Source organism: Equus caballus, chromosome 21, assembly GCF_041296265.1.
Source record: "Equus caballus isolate H_3958 breed thoroughbred chromosome 21, TB-T2T, whole genome shotgun sequence".
Classification (NCBI taxonomy): domain Eukaryota; kingdom Metazoa; phylum Chordata; class Mammalia; order Perissodactyla; family Equidae; genus Equus; species Equus caballus.
Genome location: NC_091704.1, coordinates 17,406,008 through 17,430,426, shown reverse-complemented (window position 1 = coordinate 17,430,426; position 24,419 = coordinate 17,406,008). Strand labels below are relative to the sequence as shown.

Here is a 24,419-nt window from a genome sequence, read left to right as displayed (position 1 = left end):
GCACTCACAGGGTGGGGAGGCAGGTCGTAAACCCAGAAAAAGGCAGGCGGCTGCCGGGCCGGGCAGGAGGGGCTTCTCTGAGGGGTGACATCTGAGCTGAAGAGTGGATGAAAGCAGCAGCCAGCCTGGGGAGAGCTGGGGCGGAGCTCGGGCAGAGGTCCCCACGTGGTCTAGGAGCAGCGAGGATGAGGCGGTGGGGCTGGGGCCGCTGCGCCAGGGAATGGAGAGAGGTGCGAGGCGGCAGCGGGAGGCCCAACACGTGGGGTCTTGGGGGCTGCGCGGAGGGCATGGGTTTCGTTCTAGGGGTGCTGGAAGCCCCGGGAGGGTTAGGAGCAGCCAGGGGCAGGTTCAGGGTTTGTCTTAGAGGCAGGACTTGGAGTCGCAGCCAGGGATGGGCAAGACGGACGACTCTGAGCCTCTCTCCTGCCCTTCCCCCCAGGGCCTCCGTCCCCACGCCAGCCTCTCACCCAGGGAAGCAGTTAGTCTGGAGTGGCAGGCTGACTGAGCCCCCCCCCCCCGCCCCCGTCCTTACCCCACCCCCGCTCCGAGTCGAGGAGGCAGCGGGGCCGGGCCGGGCCGGGGAGTCAAGGTTTGCTGAAGGCCTCCTTGTACAACCCGTTGCAGGTGTTGTCAACTGCTCCCCACAGGGCCTGTCTTGTCTGCCAGGCCCCCCCCAGCCCAGACCCAAACATCCAGCTGCCTCCCTGGCACCCCCTCAGGGTCACGTGATGCCCAAACCAAGCCCAAATTTGCCCAGATTCTGGTTTTTCCCCCCCAAATCTTCCCCATCTGGGTAATGGTGGCTCCATCCACCCAGGTGACTGTGTGGCTACTAGTTATCTGGGGAACCACTAGTCATCCATAATAATCACTAGTTATCCTCGAATCCCCTTGAACACCGCACAGCTATGGCCTGTCTCTGAGCCTCCAAAACATGTCCCAAAGCCACCTGTAGATGCCCCGGGCCCTGTCCTACCCAGATGCTGCCCCAGCCTCTGCCCTGCACCCCCCTGCCATGGTCCCTGCCCCCTGAGGCAGGCAAGGAGACTTCTTAAAACCGTACAGCCAATCACATCCCTTGAAAGCTCTCAGTCCACTCCCGGAACCACTTCCAACTCCTCCCTCACCCTTGAGGCCCCGCGTCAACTCCCCAACTCACTCCCGCACTCCGCTCCAGCCTCCCTGCTGTTCCTCAGATCTGCCAGTTTGTTCCCACCTCAGGGCCTTTGCACATTCTGTCCTCTCTGTCTGGTATGCTGTTTCCCTAGCTCTCTGCTGGCCACCTCTTCACAAGGGCCCCTAATTACCCTCAGCAACATTATCGCTCCCCCATAACTCTCCAGGTTCTTACACAGTTGGCTTCATTTTCTTTCTAGCACTATGCAAACTATCTTTGTCTATTTGTTAAATGAATAAGTGAGTGACTATGAATGTGAGCAAGTGGTTTTCCCACCTGGAACTCAGTTTCCACATGCAGAAAACGGGCAGGTGACATCTCAGTGGGCCTTCTGTTCTGGGAGGAGCCGCTGTCTCCACACACCCTACTCTCTGCCCTTCCTGCACGTCCTCCCAGCCGCTGGGGACCCTCCCACTGGAGGCCTGTGGGGAGCTGAGATTTCTGCATTAGAATTCAGCTGCCCCTGGGAGAGGGTGGGGACAGTCCTGTTCAAATGGGGAGGACAGTCAGGTATCCTGGGTCGTAGAAGGATCAGATCTGTGCAAACAGCTGAGAGGGGATGAGTGAGCGACCCCTGGCTGTGTGACCCTCAGCAGGTGATTTCCTTTCCAAACTTTAATATCCTCCTCATGATGCGAGAATAAGAGGACCGACATCATGAGGAAGGAAGCGGGCTGAGCAGTGCGCCCTGTGCTTAGTAGGGGCTCAACTGATGTGCATTACACACATACACACGCACACGCACACACACGCCCCGCCCTGGCTCTGGCCCTGATTAGCCGGTGGTCTTGGACCTCAGTTTCCCCATCTGAATGTATAGTCTGATAGTGGAGACAGACTCATTTGTGAGGCTCGAGGGCGGAGCGGGAGAAGGCTAGGCCGCCCCTCTGAGCCCCGCCTCTCCCACCGCCCTGTGGGCTCCTTTGCCTGCACCGCCCCCTCCTCAAGGCTGTGGGTTCCCGTTTCGGTGCCAAGTTCGGGGTCAGCACCGCGGACAGCACCCAGCCTGTGACCGGTGCCTGCGGGGCCCTCCTTTTTTATCAGCAATCTCAAGGAATTGGTACTGTTTTCATCTCCTCCATTCACAAATGGGGAGGCTGAGACCTGCTTGCCCTAGGCCACACGGCGTGGATTGAACTCACGTCTGTTGGGCTGGAGAGCTCACGCTCCCGACTCATCAATTCATCCTGATTCTCTTCGATCTTTAAATGTCCCACTGTCTACTCAGAGCATGCTTGCAAACTCCGTCTCATTTCGTTTCTCCTCTTCAGGCCTTCCTTCAAAGAATGAAGTGCTGAGGCTCAGAATCCAGAACCCCAACCCCCTAGTTGTTTACCAATTGCAACCTTGGGCATATGACTTAATCTCTGAGCCTCAATTTCCTTGTGTGTAAAATGGGGATGATGGTAGATGACGGCCTCCTCGTGCCCCAAGAGCTAGTCCGTGAGCGCTGCTTAGGCCAGCACCTACATGGAGTGAGTGCAAGAAAGGTTAACTTTTAGTACATTTTAATAAATAATATAATATGATAGAATACCATTACAGTGCATATTATAACAAACATCAGTATATATTATATAATGTTATAATGAATATACCATGTGTTAATCGATTAGTAAATATTTCTGCAGTGCTTACTGTGGGCCAGGCACTGTTTGTATCCTGCAAGGTTGAGATCCACACCCTCTTTTTATAGATGAGGAAACTGAGGTGCAGAGAGGTAAATTTCCTCGGGGAGGCAGTAGGACCGAGACACAGCTCTCCGGGCCACTCCAGGTATCTGAGTGAGGGCATCCCAGAGCCTCGTGGTCCCCAGGGTCCCAGAGAGACCTTTTCCTGGGAACGCGCTCCTGTCTCACTGCCATCTCCCAGTGGCTCTGGGGGTCAGTGGACCCTGGCCTGGCCCCCAGGAGCTCCTGACAGTGGTGTCATCTGGAAGTACTTCTCAGGGACCCCTCTTCTGCCACGGCTGTCCAGCCAGCTTGGGACCCCTGGAGAGGTCGAGGCAAGCACCTGTGTGGCATTCACCATCGAGGCTCAAGGGGCAGAGCAAAGCCACAGCCCAGCCCCAGGCAGGTGAGGAAGCAGATGGGGATTGAGGGAGCTGGTCCCAGGAGAGGGAGAGTGCCTCGTCTAGCTGAACCTTTTTTAAACTTGTTCAGAAAGCATTATTAAACACCTACTATGTGCCAGGCCCTGAACTGGGGACAGAGCCATGGGGAAGGCCCTGTACTGGGGACACGTCACCAGTCTGTCTGATGGTGGAGACAGACTCATATCGGCTGGAGACAGCACAGTGATCTGTGCTGTGTGGGGAGAGATCTGGGCACTGTGGGAGCCCAGAGGAGACTTCTGGCCCAGCATTGGGGGGTACGGGGTGAGGAAGGATGGCTTGGAAGAAATGGCATGTAAGCTTAGCCCGAAAGATGAAGAGAAGTCAGCCAGGAAGAGCACAGGCAAGTGTATGCCAATTAGAAGGAACAGAATGTGCAAAGCCTCAGACTCAAGAGGATCAGATGTACGAGGAGCTGAACACAGATCACTGTGGCTGGAGGGTGAGAGCGGAGCCTGGGGAAGTGGGCAGGGGCTGGGCCACGTAAAACTCATAGGGTGCAATGGGGAGCCACTGGCAGGTTCTCAAGAAAGTGAGTTGATCATATTGGCACTTAAAACAATTCTCTGTGGCTGCTGTGGGGAGAACTGACAGGGCAGTGGGGGGAAGCAGCGGGAGGCAATAAGGGGACCTGGGCAGCTCTGGGCAGGAGCTATGGGCCAGAGAGGAGCAAGCAGATTCAGAAGTTGTTTGTGAAGTGGACACACCAGGCATTGGTGGACACCAGAGGGGGTAAAAGGGAGGGAGGACTGGTGTGGACAGCTCCTGGCCTTCGACCCTTCACATGTGACAACTCTTTTCATCCTTGCAATGATGCCAAGAGGTGGGTACACCTTCACTATCCCTATTTGCTAGAATAGAAAGCAGGCTTGGGGAGGGGACATGACAGCCGGCCAGTGGCAGGACTCCAGCCCCTCCTCTGGGCCCAGTTGTCGTCCACTCTCAGTTTTGGAGGGCAGGGACTGAGCCATAGGAGGAAAGGTCAGAGAGGCATCATTGGTTTTGCATCATCCAGCAAGACGTGGCAGTCCTGGGGCTTGACAGACTCAGTTTGTCTGACTCCCTGGCCCCACACATTTTCCATTTCTCCATCCTGGGGAGATGACTGGGGTAGAAGGTAGACAGTCTCCATGAGAAATATCCTTCTGAGCCCTCTGAAAAGATTGGGCCTCCTCCTAACCCCAAATCTGCTGCCCCAAGTGGCCCCAAATGCCTTCCTGCCCCAGGTTAGAGCCCACAGCCACCCACCCAGCCCTGCTCTTATCCATGTCTACTTCCGTTAGCATGACAGAAATGTCCTCCCTCCCTTTGCCGCTTCCCAGGAAATTACCCCTGCGGTTAGGATGCCTGGTGGGCAGGGCCTTGAGTTTCTAGAACTGGGAAAGAGAGGGGCAGGCCTGGGATTGGAGGGCAGGAATCGTGGCTGTGAGCTGGGGCCTGGGACATCACGAGGTGAATGGTATCTCGCCATTTCCGCTGAGGATCTAGGCATTGGTGTGACTATAAAAGGGTACCCCTGGGGCTGGCCTGGTGGCACAGTGGTTAAGTTTGCACATTCCACTTCGGCATGGTACATGCTGTGGTAGGTGTCCCGCATATAAAGTAGAGGAAGATGGGCATGGATGTTAGCTCAGGGCCAGTCTTCCTCAGCAAAAAGCAAAGGATTGGTGGCAGATGTTAGCTCAGGGATAATCTTCCTCAAAAAAAAAAAAAAAAAAAAGGGTGCCCCTCTATACCTATCCCCAGTGTTGGCAGCCCCGACCAAAGGCAGCTTCCGTGTGCCGACTCAAGGCATGGGAGAGCCCTGCCACAGCCCTCCCCATTTTCCTGTCCTTCTCAGATCCCTGCCTGTGTGAGCAGGGATTTTAGGACTCCAGAGAGACCCCATCTGGGGCTGAACCGCTCAGCCTACCTTTCTGAGGCTGGTGGAGAGACCGCCGTCTATGCCTACCTCTGAAGACCAGAGCCCTTGCCTCTGCTTCCAGACTCCTTGCTACAGTCACTTGGGAAGGTTGAGGATCCATTGCTGCTCAGCTTTCAGCACCTCCTGGGCGGACACTGCCCTGGTCTGGAGGTGCTTCCGAACCTGTGTCCCTGCCCTGCCTTAAGCACCCACAGGTCACGAACCCTCACCCACCTCACTGTCTCATCCACCCGAAGCCCCTGAATCTACTACCTTTTTCCCTTCCAGCACCAGGAGGCGAGAGAGCGCCGAGACCCTGCCTCCCTGCTCTCCATTCGGCAGCAACCAGGAGGACACTTTCTATCTTCTCCGCTCCATCCCATGTCTTGACCCTCTTTCGTTCAGCACTAGGGAGGACGGCAGATCATTCTCGGCGCCGGGTTTCTCCCCAGCCCCCGTCTCTAACCCCTACCTCCAAGTTCTTTGTCCTCCGCTTTCCTTCAGCACCACCAGGCCCGGACAGCTCCTCGGGGTCAGCCCCACCTTGAGCGCATTTCTGCTTCTCCCCTTCAGCTCAGCACCGCGGGCGCGGACAGCTCCTCGCTGTCGCCTCCACCCGCCGGCCCTTGCCGGACCCGGGTGCAGACACTCCTCGCTCCGGGGACGGCTCCCGCCCCTGCACTCCTTGCTCCCCTCTTCCTGCGCATGGAGACCCCGGGGTTCCAAGAAAGAGTGGAGGCATGCAGCGGGCTGAGTCGCGCTTGCAGCCGCCAAGGCATAGCCAGACCCCTGAAGCACCTGTGGCGGCAGCCCCGGCGCCCAGTCCGCATCGAGCGGCGCTTCCACTCAAACCCGGACAGGTCCACGGGCCGCGAGCCGGACTGGAGCCCGCGGCCCGGGGTCGAGAAGTCGCGGCGCTCCTCGCCCACCGCTTTCCACAGGCGGTAGGTGGGCGGGGGCAAGGCCCTCCCGCGTCGTGGGGGAGGGGCGCGCGGGGCCTGGCGGGAGTGGGGGAGGGTCCTTGCTTCTCCAGAGGGCGGGGTGTCTGTGCTGCTTGGCTGAGGCCGGCGCTTTGGAGGAAAAAGCTGTTTTTACGTGGGGTGGAGTTGGAGGGTGGTGGTGTCGTGATTGACTATGGGTCTTTGCGACCCACCGTGCCCAGGGGTGGTTGCATCCGAGTGTGTGTGAGTCTGAGTAGTTGCAACCCCGTGTGTGCTCTCACCTGCTGTGTGTGTCCACAGCCGGCTGTCTCTGTGGGTGACCAGATGTTTTCAGGTGTGTGTACACCAGTTGTGTACATGCCTGTGTGTTTGCCTTGTGGTGCCAGTGAGTATGTGGCGTGACTGTCCTTACTCTGACCCAGTTGAGTGTCCAAGAGTCTTCCAGCTCTTGGCGTGTCCTCAGGTGTTTGTGGCCACGGCAAGCATCTGAGAGGACCTTGGGGTGAGTGTGTGAGAGGGCCAGAGAGGGCTGTTCCTGGCAGTGGGGGAGGAGCCTTCTTTATGTCCTGCCACCTCCCCTCGCCCCACCCCCTGTCCCCTGCCAGAGGAGGGGAAGCCTCTTGGGGAGCCTGAGCAAAGGATGTTTCTTCCACATAAGAAAGGGTGGGTGGGGAAGTGGGCAGGAGCTGCTTCTCCTGTTTCATATCAACGAGGGGGGGTGGGGAGGGGTGTGATGAGACAGACACCAGAGAAACAGGGGCCTGGGGTGGCAGTCTCCAACTGCTGGGCCAGGAGCAGGGTCCAGGAGCCCCAGGCCCTCCTTGGATGGGAGGAGGAGCCACAGCAAGCCAGACCTAGAGTCCTGGGTTTGAGGCCAGGCTGGGTGACTTCAGGCAAGTCATTTTCCTCTCTGGATCTTGATTTTCTCCCACTTTAGTCCACGGACCTCCTGGGGCCACTGGCTTCTTACTTGATTGACAAGCCTGGCCTAACGCCCCCAGCCTGGTCCTCCAGCCCGGGGCGGTGTCTGGGGTAGATGGGCCCATGGCCTGCAGGGCTTGGAGCTGTTCCCAGGTGACCCGGCAGGCCTCTTGACCCCCAGCCCTCAGCTCCTCCTGCCTCCCCCCCGGGTGACTCATGATTTTCCATCACCCAGAAAGAACAAACAGAGACTTGGTTTGGGCCCATCTGGGGGGAGACCCCACGTGGCTCTGGAAGGCAGGAGTGATAGATTGAGTCCCTGTGAGCACAGCGTGCACGTGTGTGTGCGTGTCCTGCCCGTACATATATACGCGGACATGGGGGAGGCGCTCAGCCCTCAGGGAAGCTGGGTTCGAGGCCAACCTGCCTGCCATGTGCCCCGAGCAAGTGGCAAGTGGCAGTGCTTCCCTGAGCCTCTGAGTCGTCAGTGAGATGTAAACACAGATCCGTACTTTTTGCATTTTGTCATGAGCTTTCTGTGCTGGAGCAGTCCTCAGCCATGGTTCTCCTCCCCACCACCCAGGCAGATCACATGGGTCTGGGCAGGTCCTAGCATCTAGTTCAGCAAGCATATATTAAGCACCTACTGTGTGCCAGGCCCCGTACTGGGGACACAGCCATGGGCAAGCAGGTGCTCGTAGGCTGATGGTGGAGATACTTATACCAGGTGGGAAAAGCACAGCGATCTGTGCTGTGTGGGGAGAGATCAGGGCACCGTGGGAGCCCAGAGGTGGCTTCTGACCCAGCTTTGGGGGGTACGGGGTGAGAGAGGGCTGCTTGGAAGAGGTGGCATGTAAGCTTAACCTGAAGGAGGAAGTTAGTCAGGGGGGTGCAGGGAAGGGTATGCCAAATAGAAGGAAAAGAATGTGCAAAGCTTCAGACTCAAGGGGACCAGGTGCATGAGGTGCTAAACACAGATCAATGTGGCTGGAAGGTGGGAGGAGAGATTCTCTATTCATTTCACAAGCATTTATTGGGCACTTTCTGAGTGCCAGGTACTAAGGGCACAGCTGGGAGCAAGGCAGACTTGCTCTTGCCCTCAAGGGGCTGGTGGGTGAGACAGATGCAGATCAAATAATCATGACAGTAAATGTGAAAGTGTACTGGTGAGAGGAGGGTGCTCCGAGAACGTTTATCTGGCTGACCAGGGAGGGCTTCCTGGAGGGGGTGATGCTCCAGCTGTGACCTGAAAAATGAAGAGTCAGCAGGGGAAGAGCCTTCTAGCAAGGGCATGGGGTGGGAATGCGCCTGGCTGGTTCAAGGAACAGCAAGAAGGGGGCATGAGGCTGGAGCAGAGCGAGGTGAGCCAAGAAGAGGTGGGGGGGGAGGTCAGCAAGGATCAGGCCACATGGGACCTCCTGGGAGGTGTGGATTTGGACGTGAGGGCAATGGGGAGCCACGGGAGGCTCTGGAGCAGAGGGTAACATCTGACCCATGCGAGCATCTATACTCGTGGCTCAGCCCCCACCCTTCTCTCTCTGCCTAGACTCTCCACAGGGTCTTGGGCAAGTCATCCGTCCTCTCCAGGCCTTGGTCTACCGATCTGTAAAATAGGCATAACAGCACCCACCTCCTGTCCCTCTGGGGCCACCTGGTGGCAGAGGAGAAAAGTGTGTTCCCAGAGAAGGGACTCACATGGGGGAAATTGAGGCAGTGATGTGCTAACGGGCACTAGAGACTGCCGGCACCTCCTCAGGTCATGCAGCGTGCAGGGACAAAGTCAGGATGGGGTCCTCGTGTGCACCCCTCCTTGCACCTTGGCCCCTTACCTGGCCGGGTTTGGGGCCTCCCAGGGTCAGGCAGGCCAGGCTTCGAATGCTGTCTCAGCTCTGTGGCTCAATTTCTCCATCCAAAGAGCTATTAATAACACTCTACTGTTAAAACTGTTAATAAAATATTTAAAGTTGAATCTATTAATGAAACATTAATATTAAAACTACTTTTTAAACTTCTTTTCCCCTGCCTTTTTCTCCCCAATCCCCCCAGTACATAGTTGTATATTTTTAGTTGTGGATCCTTCTAGTTGTGGCATGTGGGACACCGCCTCAGCATGGCTTGATGAGTGGTGCCATGTCCGCACCCAGGATCCGAACCAGTGAAACCCTGGGCCGCCGAAGCAGAGTGCGTGAACTTAACCACTCGGCCCTGGGGCCGGCCTGAAACTATTGATAAACATTAACGGCAGAGTAGCCTCTGGGATGGCACAGGCGAGGGCGCCAGTTAAGCATTAGGTGGGAGGGCACAGTCTGGGGAGCCCACCAGCCTAGGCTTGAGTGACCCTGGCCCTACCAGTCACAGCTGTGTGACCTTGGGCAAGAGAACACATCTCTCTGTGCCTCAGTTTCCCCATCCACAAAATGAGTGTAAGAGTCCTCGCTTTATAAAGTTGCTCTGAAAATCAGATAACTTTTACATGTACAACGCTGGCTCAGTGCCAGGCGAGTAGAACGGGCTCGGTCTGTATCGATGTTTTCAGTCTTAACTTTCCAGTTCGTGTCTGTGCCTGCAGGGGAAGGACTGAATCTCTGTGCCTCAGTTTCTCCTTGGGGACGTGAGACCATTACAAGCCCCCCCCCCATGGGACTGTGGTGGTGTCCAGGCTCCTGGGACCCTGGCCCGTGTCCCCAGGCCTGCGCCTGTGGCCTCTATGCCCTGGGGACTGGCTATAATTAGGCCCAGCCGCAGCAGCTACAGATGGTATTTTTGTCTCAGGGACAGCGAGTCTGGTTCCCACCAGGTGTCCGGTTGCAGAGCCGTGCGGGCAGGAGGGAGTTCCCAACCAGACCCCTGAGACTCTCTGTCCTCCTGGGCCCCTTCTCTGAGCCCTGTTTTCTCGTCTGTACAATGGGGACAATAGTGTGGGCGGGGGAGAGGCAGGCTCTCCTCCCTGGGGCGCCTCACGCTCCCTTATTGAAGGCCTGACTGTCTGGAACTGTATGTTCTCCCAGGAGTGCCAGAGATGTGAGCGTCATTTGTCTGGAGACCCCAAAACTGATGTAGTCCCCTGAGGCAAGGCCCAGGGCATGGGGATGTCATCTCACAGCCAGGGCACAAGCTGCTGTGGGGCCTCAGCTGGGAGGCCCAGCCTCTCTGGGCCTCGTTGCCTCTGCCCGTGACTGGGTGCTCTGGGTCCTGCCTCCGAGTGTGACACCCTTTGAGACTTGGCTTCCTCTTCTGTAGAACGGCGCGGGCCACCCCGTCCCAAGGGTAGAGCACTTGGTACAGACCCCCGAAGCGCCGCAGCCACCAGAGGCCTGGCCTCCCTTTCCAGGCCCTGTGGGGTCCTTCCTGGGCGGGGGAGGCACAGAGGCGCCACAGAACGGAAGGCCTGCGGGAGTGGAGTGCGGATGTTTGTCCGATGGAGACAGACAGCAGGAGAGGGGAGGGGACCCAGAGACAGGGCCTGGGCAATGTCAGAGAGTGTGGGGGCCAGGCGGGGCCTTGTAGGAACCGGGGGAGGGGAGCTGGGTCCCAGCCCCGCTGCCCTGGAGTGAAGCCTTGTCCTGTCACCGCCTGCCCCCAAGCCTCAGTTTCCTCACCTGGCAAAGGATGAAGGGTTTGTAGTTTCTGGGCAGCCCCTTGGTGGCTCCAGGCCTCAGTTTCCCCATCTAGAAAATGGACAGAGGGAGACTGAAACACTGTGTGGGATCTGGGCAAACTCCGGCGCGGTGACCTCTCACCGTGGAGGGCACTTCCCTTTTCCACTTCCTCATCTCACTCTTTTCAGCCAAATCACCGGCCAGGCAAGCTGCCCTCACGCAGAGCCTGTGGGCAGAGGGAAGTGGCGTAAGATATGAGTTCTGGCTCCCACGTGGCCGCCCCCAAAGAGAGGGAGCAGAGACGCACACGGCTCCGTGCCTCAGTTTCCCCATGCGCCTGGGTGGGCAGGTCCCAGAGCGTTCAGGCGGCGGGGCGGGGCGGGCGCGCCCTCTGCCCCCTCCCGGCCGGCCCCGGCCCCGCCCCCGAGGCCGGCCAGAAAAGGTCCCGCGCAGCCCGCGCGGTCCAGCCTCCAGGCCGTCTCGGCGATGCAGGGCTGCCCCGCGCCCGCCGCGGCCCCCGGGCCCGGCTCCCCCCGGGGCTCCCCGCGCGGCTCCCCCGGGCTCTTCAGGAAGCTCCTGGTGACCCAGAGCATCCGCCTGCAGCGGCGCTTCACCGTGGCCCATCCGCTGTGGTGAGCGAGGCGGGGGCCTGGCGGGGGTCGCCGGGACCCGGGGCTGGGGCGGCAGGGGCAGGGCCAGGGGCGGCCGGGTCGGGGGCAGGGCCCGCGCGCTCTGCGTCCGCCTGCTTCCTCGGGACCTCGCTCCCCGGCCCGTCTGTGCCTCTCGGAGCTGCGACTGTCTGCCTCCACCCGCCGCCTGGACACATGCGGTCTGTCCCTGTCCAGGACGGGCTGAGGCTCACGTCTCCTCCTGACCCCGGCGGCCGGGGCAGGCGGGCTGAGCGTCCCGGCGAGAGGGGAGGCGGGAGGGTCACTCCTCCCCGTGGTCACTCCCCTCCATCTGTCCGGGCGCCAGCGACGAGCGGGCGCGGGGCCTCACGCCCAGCCCTCGGTGTCCACGGAGGGAGACCCGGGCTGATGCGGGCCTTCGGGGGGTGTTCGCGGTGTACAGGGCGAGCGGCGGGCCCCAGGCTGAGCGCGGCCCCGCGCGGTCGCGTCCTCCCGGGACTCAGTCCAGCGCCGTGGGATCGAATCCCGGCCCTTCCAAGCGACGACCTGGCGCCGCGCGGGGCGAGGCTAGGCTCGGACGCGGCTCGCCGCGCGGACCGTCTGGCACCTCGCGCGCTTGGTTCGCGCCGCATTCGCACCCACTCGATGATCTGGCACCTGGCAGCGCATAGACTGGAGGTCCCTTCCTCAAGGTCACAGGGCCAGTGACAGCCGGCGGCGGGGGTCGAGGGGGCAGTGGTGACCGTGGTCCCTGATGGAGCCCAGGAGGAGGGCGGGTCCCTCCGAGGCCCGCGCGCCTCAGTTTACCTGTCCAACCCTTGGGCGGACGCGCGGTCCCGCAGTCCGGGCGACCTCGCTCCGCGCCCCCGCGTCATGGAACCGCGGCCTGACCCCGCCGCTCCCAGCTAAGGTCAGAGCAGAAGGAAAACAGCCTCTCCGCGGCGAGAAAACCCCGGCGCGGCCCTCCTCCCTCCGCACCCGCTCCTTGGATTCGAACCCAGCACTCTGGGGCCTCTCCCGGCCTCAGTTTCCCTAGTTATCCACAGGTGCGCTACCTAGAACCTCTGGGGAGAGGCGTGGGAGGGCTGGGGGTCGTCACCCCCGGGCCTCCCTCTAGGAGGGCAGGTTCGGGGTATCCGCCGCCGCTGGCGCGCCCCTACCAGCTTCTCCCTGCCGGCCACCGCGCCCACGCCGGGGCAGGCAAGGGTTAAGGAGCCCCGCCTCTCCGGGTGACGACATGAAGCGGGAGGGGGGACGCACCCGCCGCTGGGGGCTTCACCTGGAGCCGCCAAACCCGAACAGGCGGAGAGCAGCCGGACATAGCCGAACATGCCCGAGTTCACCCGAACGAAGCCGGAGTAAGCCGAATATGGCCGACGCGGCACGAGCGCCAGCCGGACTTGCTTGAAAACCTAGCGCGGCCGGACGTAGCCGAACAGGCCCGAAGAATCCGAGCCTGCCCGAGCGCGATCGGACGTAGCCGAATCCAACCGAACTCACCCGAACGAATTCTTCTGGACCAGGCCCAACCCTGTGTGATCAGACCGAACTTAGTCAAACCCGGCCATACAACCGAAGCCTGCCGAATCCCCCACCCTCACCCCGGTCTGGGCCGAATCCCGTGCTCGGCGTCCTCCGGCAGGCCCGATCCCGGCCCGTGGACTGGGATGGGGTGACCTGGCGGGGGACCAGGTGGACACCGGCGCTTGGCGCCAGTCTTGGGTGCCCCCAGTCTTGGGTGTCTCCCTGTTTCCGCCTCTCCTGCCTGCCCCCTTCTCAAAAGCCCGTGACCCACAAGCAGCCCCTCTCCGCGGTTGCTAACTTCCCCTCGCCACCCTCTGTTCTTGCTCCACGCCCCCTCCCACTCTTTCTCTGACCTCTGACCCCAAGGGGAGGGGCGTTGATTCTGCTCTCCCAGTCAGGGTGTGGCCGGAGGGAGGGAGAGGGCTGAGCGCAGGAAGCGGGGATCGGGGCTTGCCCGGACAGCGGGCGTTGTGAGGAGGACGGTGCGCCGGGCAGAGGGCACAGCCTGTGCAAAGGCTCGCAGGCCGAAGAGAACAGGCAGAGCGTTCAGGCTGACAGCGAAGCAAGGGAGCGGGGGTCCGAAGGCGGGCTGGGGGCGTGGTCAACGAGATTGGGGCGGAGCCCTATGAGCTGAGGGTGGGACCAGATGTCCTGGGCGTGGCCAAAGCTGGCTGGGGGCGGGGCCTCCCCGGGTGTGAGGAGCCTTGGCGCATGCTCGACCTCGGCAGGGCGCAGGACCCCTCCACAGAGGAGAGCCCGGGAAGTCGCTCCCAGTCCCCGTGATCTTGCCATGCCACCTGCACCCCAGTTTCCACTCTTGTAATATGGGAGCCCCGTCGGCGTCCTCAGGTGCTGAGTTGTGATACCTAAAAGCGCCCTCAGGGAAGGAATGTGCCACGCCCATGTTAGAGACGGCGTGGTTGATGTCCCGAGGAAGGCTGCGACCTGCCCATGGTCACACAGCCACTTGGGGACAGATCTGAAACTCGCGTCCTGGAGTCCAGATGAGTCCCAGACGCTGAGACAGAGACGTGAGGGGCGCAGGGCCTCTGAGTAGGGGTGTGACGGTGGGGCAGGTGGACAAACGGTACGCTACTCCTACTCAGCCCATCACGCAGCCCCAGGGAGGACATGACAGACGGGTGCTGGCCACCACCCTCAGCTCTGACCACGCCTCCTCCGCCTTCAGCTTTGACCTGGAAAATGGGCTCTCCAGCGGAAGAAGCCCCCTGGATCCTCAGGCCGGGCCTAGCCTTGGCCGGATCGTCCAGGTCGCCGCCCAGCATAGCCAGAGGCGGGAGTCTTTCCTGTACCGCTCAGACAGTGACTTCCAACTCTTGCCCAAGGCCACGTCCTGGAATTCCTCCGTGGCCAGCGACCTGTGAGTCTGAGGCTGGTGGGGTGACATCTCGTCCCCTCCTCCTTCCTTTATTCCTCCGTTTAGCACACATCTTCAAGTGGCCATTTAAGCTGGGCTTTGAAGTTTAACCAGGAGTTTGCTAGACAGCTCACATATTCAGTCGAGCATGCCAAGAATGCTATTTGGGGATCCTCTGTGCTTGACTTCAGGCTGGGGTTGGGTGGCAATCCAGAAACATTAAGACCAGTTAGTATCAACTGAACAAACACCTTCATTTGAGCTTTCTGGTAGCCAGAATAAAAAGGGGAATACAATAACTTTTGTCCTGCCTTTACTACTGCTGCCCTGAGATTCAGGTTCTCCATTTGTGAGATGGGATATAGTGAGTGAGTGGTGAGAGGGGCTGTGGAAACTTTCAAAGGAGAGTTGAGTGAGGGAGCCCAGAGACCAGAAGGACACCCAAAGGAGGAGTCATGAGGGGAGGAGGAGCTGAGATGAGCGCATGGTGAGGGTGAAAGCTGGAAGATGGGAACGTGCGGGAGGGCTCCTCCTGGCCACCCTTCCTGATGTCCCGTCTCCCCGCAGACAGGGAGAAGACATGATTGTGACGCCCTTTGCCCAGGTAGGTGCCCACCGCCCCTCTCCTCCCGTGAGCCAAGGAGGCCGAGCCGACCGTTCCTTTCCAACGCTGACCACCCCCTTCCCGATAGGTCCTTGCCAGTCTGCGGACGGTTCGGAGCAACGTTGCGGCCCTTGCCCACCTGCAAGGCCGCGGGGCTACCAAGTAAGCAGAGGATGGGGCGGGCCCGGCAGAGAGAGGCGGGGCCTGTGGGAGAGAAAGGCGGGGCTGGTGAACGCAGTGGGCGGGGCCTGTGGGAGAGAAGGGCGTGGCCGATGAACTCGGTGGGCGGAGCCTGGTGGAGAGAGGCGGGGCCTGTGGGAGAGAAGGGCGGGGCCGGTGAGCTCGGTGGGCGGGGCCCTGCAGAGAGAGGCGGGGCCTGTGGGAGAGAAGGGCGGGGCCGATGAACTCGGTGGGCGGGGCCCGGTGGAGAGAGGCGGAGTCTGTGGAAGAGAAGGGCGGGGCCGAGCGGAGGGCGTGAGGAGGGTAAGTAGGGTGGGTGGGGCCGGGGCGGGGTCCGGCCGGAAAGGGAGCAGCTGGATGGGGCGGCCAGGATGGGGGCGGCGCCTGGAGGCCTTGGGGCGGGGCCATATGGGCCAGGCAGGCCAGTCCTGAGGCGACTCTCCTGCAGGCAGGCACCGGTCGGGAAGCCGCCTTCTGGCAGTCAGGCCCCTCCATCTACAGGTAATGCACCTGCTCCTAACCCCAAACCCCTGCAGGACAGCTGTGAACTTCTTCTCCATGGTGACCTCTCTAGCCCAGGAGTCCTTAGGCTGTGCTAATTGTAACCCCCCCAAAACACCCTAGGGGATGGAGTTTGCCACGCCCATATTACACATGGGGAGGCCCAGGCCCAGAGAGGGGCAGAGACCTGCCCATGGTCACACAGCCACTTGGGGACAGATCAACTCAGATCCTGGGGTCCCTAGTGGCCCTTTTGGGAAGGGCTACAGGGTCCCGATGCAGAGATGGAGGCATGAGGAATGCAGAATCCCTGAGTGGGGGTGGGGCAGGCCCCTGACCAGCTCGGCCCCCAGAGGACCCTGGGCAGAAGCTGGCTTTGGAAACCCTGGACGAGCTGGACTGGTGTCTGGATCAGCTGGAGACTCTGCAGACGCGGCACTCGGTGGGGGAGATGGCATCCAACAAGGTGAGGAGGGCCGGATAGCCGAGAGCACGTGCCTCTGCCCACAGTGCCCATCATCCCTGTCCCCGCCTTCCCCTGCAGTTCAAGCGGATGCTGAACCGAGAGTTGACTCACCTGTCCGAAACCAGCCGCTCTGGGAACCAGGTGTCTGAGTACATATCCCGAACCTTCCTGGGTGAGCTGTGGCGAGTTACTGCTTGGGCCACATTATAGAGGTAGGAAGAAGGAAGAGAAAGAAAGACTTCTATTCCAGACCTCAGTCTGAGGAGGACAGAACCAGACAGGGACACTCCCAGCCCTATGGGCTGGGGCTAGACCAGAGGGAGGAACAGGAGGAACTTTCAGGAGGAGGGAGACATTAAAGCTAGGGTTTTGAAGTATGAGTAGAAGTTTGCCAAGGATGAGATGGAGGGAGCCAGACAGCTGGGTCTCCAGCTTGGGAGACGGAAAAGACATTTGGCTGTTTGGGGAAAAACAGTGAGACCCAGGTGCCCAGGGGCCATGTCCAGCAGAAGGGGTCACTGAGACCAGCCATGAACAGAGGAGAGGGGTAGCTACAGGCCAGACGGGGACTTTACTCCAGAGCTTACTTTGATCCAGATAAAAAGGAAATGCATGGATTGATCCTGATGCCTGGCAAGGGCCGGGCCCTGAGGCCAGGCAGGATGACCCCAGAAAGTGAATCAGCATCTCTGAGCCGCACTCTGCCCCACCTACAGACCAGCAGACTGAGGTGGAGCTGCCCAGGGTGACCCCTACAGAGCCCCCGAAGCCCATATCCCAGATCAGTGGCCTGCGTGGGCTCCCCCACAGTGCCAGCCTCTCTGCAGCCACCTTCCCACGCTTTGGCGTCCAGACTGACCAGGAGGGGCAACTGGCCAAGGTGGGTCCCCAGCTGGATTCCTGAGACCCGGGTTTGACTCCTGGCTCTGTTTGGATGTCCAACTTGGGCCTCAGTTTGCTCACCTGTATACTGCAGGGGGCGTCGAGGGTCCAGAGTCTCAGGCAGTTGGACTGGAGTTAAGCTCCAGTTCTTCACGTTTTAGGAACTGGAAGACACCAACAAGTGGGGGCTTGACGTGTTCAAGGTGGCAGAGCTAAGTGGGAACCGGCCCCTCACAGCCATTATATTCAGCATCTTTCAGGTACGTGCCCGGGCCTGGGCTTCCAATACCCCTGGGGTTTCCTTCATGTCTTCCTACCCCAAGACCTTAGGAGACACTCATTCTTCAAATCCTCCCTGACACCCCTGAATGGGATAATTTGAGCAAGGTACTGAAGGATGAATAGGAGTTCACTAGGTTGAAAAGTTCATTTTCAACAAGCCTCAGCCCTGGGCCCAGCCCTGAAGAGACCCAGTCTTGGAGGACACAGCTGGACAAAGACACCTTCTGCTCTGTGGGGTGAGGGATGGACCAGAGGGGAAGGATAGAGACCAAGGGAGTTCAGAGGGAGAGCAGGGAGGGCATCCTGGAAAAGGGGGCATTTGAGATTGGATAGGAGTTCAGAAGGAGAGAAGGTGTAGGAACGGTGTGTGCTGCTGCGGGGAGCCCAAGGCCCTGACTGCGCCTGTGATGGACCAGGAACGGGACCTGCTCAAGACATTTCAGATCCCGGCAGACACCCTAGTCACCTACCTGCTCACGCTGGAGGGTCACTACCGCGCCGACGTGGCCTACCACAACAGCCTCCACGCTGCCGACGTGGCCCAGTCCACACACGTGCTGCTGGCGACGCCCGCCCTCCAGGTACCGCCCGGGCCGGCGGGCAGCCGGGGCTGCGGGGCGCGCAGAGCCCCTCACTCCCGCGCCCTGCGCCGCTCAGGCCGTTTTCACAGACCTGGAAGTCCTGGCTGCCATCTTCGCAAGCGCCATCCACGATGTGGACCATCCGGGCGTCTCCAACCAGTTTCTCATTAACACCAGTGAGTGGGGGCGGGCCCTGCCCGCGGTCCTTCATGTGCTCGGGCCGCCCCTGCCCCGGCCCAGCTGCCCTGTCTCTGAAATGGCTGCGACAGGGTGCTCAGGTGCTCAGAAAATGAGAGAGTAATACAGGCGGCACAGCTGACCCAGGCCCACCGAGATTTTAAAGTTCAGGGTCTTTTGAGGAATCTAAGAAACTCAGTCAACAGGCAGTTCCTGGGCACGTCGTCCGCCATCCCTGGAGAGCTGGGGATGAGAGTGGAGCCCTCTCATTCGAGGATCCCGGAGTCTAGTAAGACACAGACTCAGTCGTTCACTCGGCCAGCCTTCAGTAGGCACTGTCTCCTGCCATGCCCAGTCCCCGAGGAGGCCCCAGTCCCGAGGAGGCAGAGCTGAGCACAGATGCTCCGAGCCCTGCCGAGTCAGGGCAGGGCCAGGGAGGGAGACGGGTCCTAGAGGGTTTCCTGGCAGAGGGGGCATTAGCGCTGGGGCTTCAATGCCTGAGTATGAGTTTGCCAGGAGTCCGCAAAACCTGCCTTTGTGTGTGGTGCATTGGGCGGGCAGGTCTTGAGGCTCTCCCCCTCCCGCACAGACTCGGAGCTCGCGCTTATGTACAACGATGCCTCCGTGCTGGAGAACCACCACCTGGCCGTGGGCTTCAAGCTGCTGCAAGCAGAGAACTGTGACATCTTCCAGAACCTCAGCGCCAAGCAGCGGCTGAGTCTGCGCAGGATGGTCATCGACATGGTGAGGCCACGACGATGGAGGCAGGGGGCCGCTCAGCCTGGCGGGGGCTTCAGTCCAAGCCAGGCATGTCCCCGCTCTGCGCCTGAACTTCCTGGTCTGTGAACTGGGCCGGGGGGTGCCCGGCCCGCGGCCAGGCTGCTCAGGTCTGCCGGCCGTCCCAGGCCAGCAGTGGCAACAGTGAGTGTCTGGGGTTTCAGGTGCAGCTTTTTCTGAGCCATCAGTCTGTCCGTTTGATATTTTTCAGATCGGGAGACCCGAGGAAATTTTGGGGTCTCATGCCTCATTCGTTCATTTATTGAGCACCTGTTGTGTGCTTGCCCTCCCGGCCTTCACGAGACTCATGGTCTGCGGGGAGAGGGACACATGGGTGGGAGCTGTGGGGGGGCACGCGAGGTCAGGAGGGCTTCCCCAGGAGGGGACACTGAAGCCGCGGCCCACAGAGTGAGGAGGGCCAGGGGTGGGGAGGATTGTTCCCAGCAGAGGGAACAGCATGTGGGGGGTGCTCAGAGCAAACCAAGCCTCCTAGTCAAGAGGTGCTAAAAGTTCGGTGAGGCGGAGTGGGGCCCTGGGCAGTGCGCACCGCCAGTGAGAGCATGGTTTGGGGCAGTTGGGTGGTCTGGGGAGAAGATTTGAGACTTTGATTCTCAGAGAAGCCTGTGGGCCGCGTGTGCGTCATCCCTGGTCTGGGACCACGTAGATCCGGCTAAGTTGATGTTTAAACAGCTGAGCTCAGGCCGACCTTCCCTCCAGACGGCTGACAATAGTCCTTCCAGCCACACGGCAGCCACAGGGAGGTTTGGGGAACAGCAAGTCAGGTCCCTCCTGGCTTCGGAGCCACCCGTGGCTCCCGTGGCCCTCTGGATAACCCCCCCACACCTCCTGGAGGCGCCCCAACTCTCATCACCTTCCGTCGCCTCTGCGTTCAGTTGTCCCAGCCACAAGCACCCCCTCTGTGTTCCACAGCTCCTCCAGCCCCAGGGCCTTTGCACAGGCCACATCCTCTGCTGGGCCTCACTGCTGCCCTCAGGCACATCTCACCTCAGCCCCCAGGCTTCAGCTCCCTCCCCACACCCTGTCTCCCCCTGCCCCCTGTGTAGGGACGTGGGAGAAGGAACTGTTGTTTCAGCCCCTCTTGGGAGCTGGGTTTGCAGCCAGCCTCGTTGCATCCCCCCATTTCACAGAGGAGGACAGCGAGGCTCAGAGGCGGGCTGAGGGTCACCGGGGCATGGCATCTGAGAGGCCAGGAGTGAGGGGTGGGGCAGGCGCCACCCTCATACCTGTTATCCGCCGTCGCCTGCCCCCAGGTGCTGGCCACCGACATGTCCAAACACATGAGCCTCCTGGCAGACCTGAAGACCATGGTGGAGACCAAGAAGGTGGCGAGCCTCGGAGTCCTGCTGCTCGACAACTACTCCGACCGCATCCAGGTGTGTGGCCCGGCGGCCTGGCCTCGGCTTCCGTGGCTCTCGTTTATCTGCATTTATGAGGCAACGACTGTATGCCAAACTTGAAGAAATGGAGCAGCCGTTCCCTCTCCTCCTGGGCCTCAGGTCCCCACCCGTAAGATGGGTGTGTCTGCCGTGCCAGCCTCGGACGGGGGCGTCGCAGGCCTCGGGCCCTGGCCTGAGCTCTCCCGGCCTCCGTCTCCCCAGGTCTTGCAGAACCTGGTGCACTGCGCCGACCTGAGCAACCCCACCAAACCGCTGCCCCTGTACCGCCAGTGGACGGACCGCATCATGGCCGAGTTCTTCCAGCAGGGCGACCGCGAGCGCGAGTCGGGCCTGGACGTCAGCCCCATGTGCGACAAGCACACGGCCTCGGTGGAGAAGTCCCAGGTCTGAGGGAGACAGGGCTGAGCTGGCGGGCGCTGGCCAGTGAGGGGTGTGGCCTGAGGGTGCACTGTATGCTGGGCTGCACCAGGCAGGCCTGGGACGCAGTCTCTGGGCTGCAGAGAGAGGGATCTGCACTCTCGGGGTTTGGAAATGTCTGTCCTGGGTGATGTGGGGGACCCTTGTCACCCAGGGGATCCCAGTCTGGGGGACACATCCATCCAGCCCCGAGGAGTGAGGACTGGGGTGGAGGGAGAGACTTAGGGGTTGAGGGAGTCCTGAAGAGTCAGGGGAGGCTTCCTGGAGGAAACGTTGTTTGAAGAGGGTTTTGAAGGATGAGTAGGAGTTGGGAAACCGCATTCCAGGCAGAGGGAACAAGCTGGGCAAAGGCCAGGGGGCTGGGCGGGGTCTAGGTTCCCTGGTGACTCCAGGCACAGCCTCCTCCCCCCACAACCCCGTACTGCCCCACAGGTGGGCTTCATTGACTACATTGCCCACCCACTGTGGGAGACGTGGGCCGACCTGGTACACCCAGATGCACAGGACCTGCTGGACACACTAGAGGACAACCGCGAGTGGTACCAGAGCAAGGTCCCCCGAAGCCCCATGGATCCCACCAGCCCTGAGCAGGGTAGCCCTGACAGATTCCAGTTTGAGCTGACTCTGGATGAGGCGGAAGAAGAGAAGGAGGCAGAGGAGGAGGGAGCGTTGGATGGGGAGGCCTCAGAGTCACCTGACACTGAGCTCCTGTCCCCTGAGGCCAGCCTGGACCCTGGGGGGCTCCTCCTGGACAACCAGAGGACCGCGGGCAAGCCCTGCAAGAACCATGAGGGTGGCGTGATGGCTGAGCCCTTTGGCAACTAATGGCCCCTGGCGGGTGGGTGGACTTTCCAGGAAGAGGTCCCAGGGGGCCCCTGCCTTGCCTTCCCCACCCCCTGAGAGAGACAACCAAGCGTTTAGTTACAGGCAGGTCTCAGGGTGGAACTGGAGGCCCCTGGCTGGGGTCCACTCTGACTCCAGGCTCTGCTGAGAGAGCTCTCCGAGGGGCTGGGCTAGGGTTAGCCTCTTCCAGAGCCCTTGGGATCTCCTTCCTGGACTTCCACCCTTGGCGTGGAAAGGGGGCGTCTGCCAGGTCCCCTGCCGGCCTCCTCCGGTGCTCACTCATGAGCCACACCCATCACTATTCTTTCATTCTCTGTCAGATATTTATTGGGCCTGATATGTGCCAGGCCTGTGCCTGCTGTGCCTCGGTGTGGCCCTGCTCGAGCGGTGGGGCTCAGCCTCAAGGAGATGCCCCCACAGCGCCCCCCTTCCGCCAGGCAGCTCGCTGCGGGAGAGCGGACCTTGAGTCGGGGAGTGCGCGGCAGAGCTGCCGTCGGCCCGGTGCTCCGGGGCTGGAGGGGCGCCCCGCAGGCTGATTCGGGGGTCGCGCTTGCGCACCGGCCGCAGTTTCCGCCTTTGGTCGGTTTCCGGTGCACACGCCCCTGTTCTCTCTGACCTCAGAGCCCCCTGCTCGGTGCCCCCGTTCTCCACTTATAGAACAGCAACAAAAGCACAGAATCCGCAACCCCCGCCCCCCGCAGGTCTCTGCGCCTCCTGAGTCTGACCCCCCCCCCCCCAGGGGAAAGGAGGCCTCTGACCCTTTCTTGCCAGTCACAGACCCTTCTGGGCCTCAGTTTCCCGTCTGTGGCCTAGTCTAGTGCTTGGGTAAACTATGGTTGAGGGGTGGTGTCTCTGACCTCCCCGAAATAGCTTAGAAATTGGGGGCATTGAACATTTTCTGGGGCTAAATAAATCTTATCACCCAAATTTAGCAGCGTGCCCATTTCGCGGATGGGGAAACAGGCACAGAGGTCCCCTGGGCTGCTCGAGGCTGGCAGCCGGGCGTCCTGGCGGGGGCGCGGGGGCGGGGAACCGGGCCTCGCCGGCGGCCGCCCGGTGGGGTCGAGATGGGCCTGGGGTGGGCCTCCCGGGAGCCGTCCCGGCCTCCGCAGGCCCCGCGCCTCCCTGCCCGCGTGCCTGGAGCCGTGCCGCTGCCGCGGGGCCTGCCGCAGCTCCTGGCTGCCTTCCTAGACCTCCACCGAGACTTCGCCCTCCTCACCGCCAGGGACCAGATGCCACAGAGGGCGACGTAAAGGTCAGCGCGGGGGGCCGGCCCGTGGCCGAGTGGTTAAGTTCACGCGCTCCGCTGCGGCGGCCCAGGGTTTCGGCTGTTCCGATCCTGGGCGCCGACATGGCACTGCTCGTCAGGCCTCGTTGAGGCGGCGTCCCACATGCCACAACTAGAAGGACCTGCAACTAAGATGTACAACTGTGCACGGGGGGCGATTTGGGGAGATAAAGCAGAAAAAAAAAAAAGATTGGCAACAGTTGTTAGCTCAGGGGTCAATCTTAAAAACAAAAAAGGTCAGCCCGCCTGGGCCTGGGTGCATTTCCTCCCAGATTTTAAGCCGCAGGGATTTAGGGATTTGTATTTATAATTTGTTCTCCTTCCCTCTTTACTTACAAGTAATACATCTTCACTGTAGAGAATTTGCAAATAATGGAAACACATAAAGAAGAAAATAAAATTCTGTTATAACCTCAACTGTGTGTCATCTGCCTTCAGTATTTCACCTGATTTCCCTCTGGTTCTTTCTCCACCCCTTCATAAGAACATGCATATGTTCCCCTTGAACATGGGTCACAGGCATCCCTTCCTCTCCCGCTTACTGACCACCCTCCACCCACGCTGGCTTTCCACACCCCAAGCACGGCCCCACCTCAGGGCCTTTGCACACGCTGGGCCTGCCACCTGGAATAGTTCTCCTCCCCCTCATCCTCATCCTTTGGGTCTCAGCTCAGTGTCCCTTCCTTCAGGAAGCCCTCCCTGACCCCTCCACCATCCTCTCCAGACGAGGATCCCCAGAGGCCTGGGCCAGGTCCACCCTGCCATCCTCAGTGTCCCCCAGAGGTGGACTTTGACAACTTCAGCAAGTTGCTTACCCTCCCCAAGCCTTTGTCCTTTCCCAGGGGAGATGGACTCTTGATGAGGATCACATTATTGTGGAAGGTAACGCTCAAGGAGAGTGTGTCCTGTGCCAGGTGCTGAGCTACGTGCTCAAAGGCAACTCCGCCTCTTTCTTCTCCCATTTCACAGATGGGGAAATTGAGGTCCTTAGAGGGCTGAGTGAAATCACTCACATGCTCTGGGTCCCCAATTTTCTCCTGCTTGGGGCCCTTCCCGAGGGGTGCAGTCCTTGCCTTTGTGGCCCATCCTAGACCCAAACAGGAGGGTGGGAGAAGGTCTTCAGGCCCCAGAACTTTCAGCCCTCATGAACTCCTAGGGTGATTCTCAGGGCTCAGTTTGCCCTCTATTCAAGGAGAAATGTTGCCTGCCCACCTCCCTCCCTGGGCTGGAGAGGGGATGTCCCTCAAGCTTGTTCAGTGAATCCCAGTCTCAGGACCTTTGCACTTGCTGCCCACCTCTCCCTGCGGCCAGCTCCTTCTCCTCCTCCTTCAGGTTTCTGCTTAAATATCACTTCTTCAAAGAGGTCCTCCCTAATCTCTCTGGCCAAAGTCACTCTCCTTCCAATCATTCATTCATTCATGTCATGCCATGACGGAGCATCTACTGTGTCCACAGGTCTAGGTGTCGGGGACACCATCCCTGCCTCTCAGAGCTCAGATGCCTAATGGATAAGTAAGTCAACCTGATCATTTCTGATGGGGGTGTGTCAGGAAGGAGAAATATGGTGGTATGCTAGGAGGTGACAGGGCAAAACTGGAACCTCCGGAAGGAGGTGGGTGTTGATCAGAGACCTCAAGGGGGTGAGAGAGCCAGGCACAAGGAGGGTTGAGGGAACACTGCTCTAGGCAGAGGGAACAGCAAGTGCAAAGGCCCTGAGGCAGGATCACACCTAGAGCTAGAGGAGGGAGTGTCTGACTGGAGGAGGAAGATGAGATGGGGAGGTAGCTGGCAGGACCTGGGTTTCGGGGAGGAGTCTGG

General features: G+C 60.3%; 1 protein-coding gene and 1 long non-coding RNA gene across 6 annotated transcripts; one reads left to right on the top strand and one right to left on the bottom strand.

Moving 5' to 3' along the window:
• Positions 1-5,883: 5,883 nt before the first annotated feature.
• On the top strand, positions 5,884-23,018 carry PDE4C (phosphodiesterase 4C). 3 transcript variants are annotated; one of them, XM_070246646.1, is made up of 15 exons: positions 5,884-6,137; positions 13,997-14,188; positions 14,753-14,789; positions 14,878-14,951; positions 15,418-15,470; positions 15,824-15,936; positions 16,015-16,108; positions 16,653-16,816; positions 16,980-17,078; positions 17,517-17,681; positions 17,758-17,857; positions 18,448-18,602; positions 19,907-20,029; positions 20,255-20,437; positions 20,903-22,240. In XM_070246646.1, the coding sequence occupies exons 1-15, from the start codon at positions 5,899-5,901 to the stop codon at positions 21,293-21,295; spliced, it is 2,184 nt and encodes a 727-aa protein (XP_070102747.1). In that variant the 5' UTR covers positions 5,884-5,898; the 3' UTR covers positions 21,296-22,240. The 3 variants fall into 3 exon arrangements, with proteins under 3 accessions (XP_070102747.1, XP_023481253.1, XP_005604176.1); XM_023625485.2 differs by lacking the exon at positions 5,884-6,137 and adding an exon at positions 11,111-11,286 and having other exon boundaries at positions 20,903-23,018; XM_005604119.3 differs by lacking the exon at positions 5,884-6,137 and having other exon boundaries at positions 14,757-14,789; positions 20,903-23,018.
• On the bottom strand, positions 8,070-13,410 carry LOC102149493 (uncharacterized). Of its 3 annotated transcripts, none has more exons than XR_011430480.1 (5): positions 13,161-13,410; positions 12,784-12,814; positions 10,655-10,880; positions 8,885-8,998; positions 8,070-8,301 (listed from the first exon to the last, which is right to left on the bottom strand). It is a non-coding gene; the product is annotated as an uncharacterized lncRNA (long non-coding RNA). The 3 variants fall into 3 exon arrangements; XR_011430481.1 differs by having other exon boundaries at positions 8,885-8,972; XR_011430479.1 differs by having other exon boundaries at positions 8,885-10,443; positions 13,161-13,371.
• Positions 23,019-24,419: the final 1,401 nt, after the last annotated feature.

Bases quoted from the DNA above. Each gene is read 5' to 3' on its own strand.
- PDE4C (XM_070246646.1), top strand. From the start codon at position 5,899: ATGGAGACCCCGGGGTTCCAAGAAAGAGTGGAGGCATGCAGCGGGCTG. The intron at 15,471-15,823 runs GTAATGCACCTG...CTCGGCCCCCAG, and splicing joins TCAGGCCCCTCCATCTACAG to AGGACCCTGGGCAGAAGCTG. The intron at 18,603-19,906 runs GTGAGGCCACGA...GCCTGCCCCCAG, and splicing joins GCAGGATGGTCATCGACATG to GTGCTGGCCACCGACATGTC.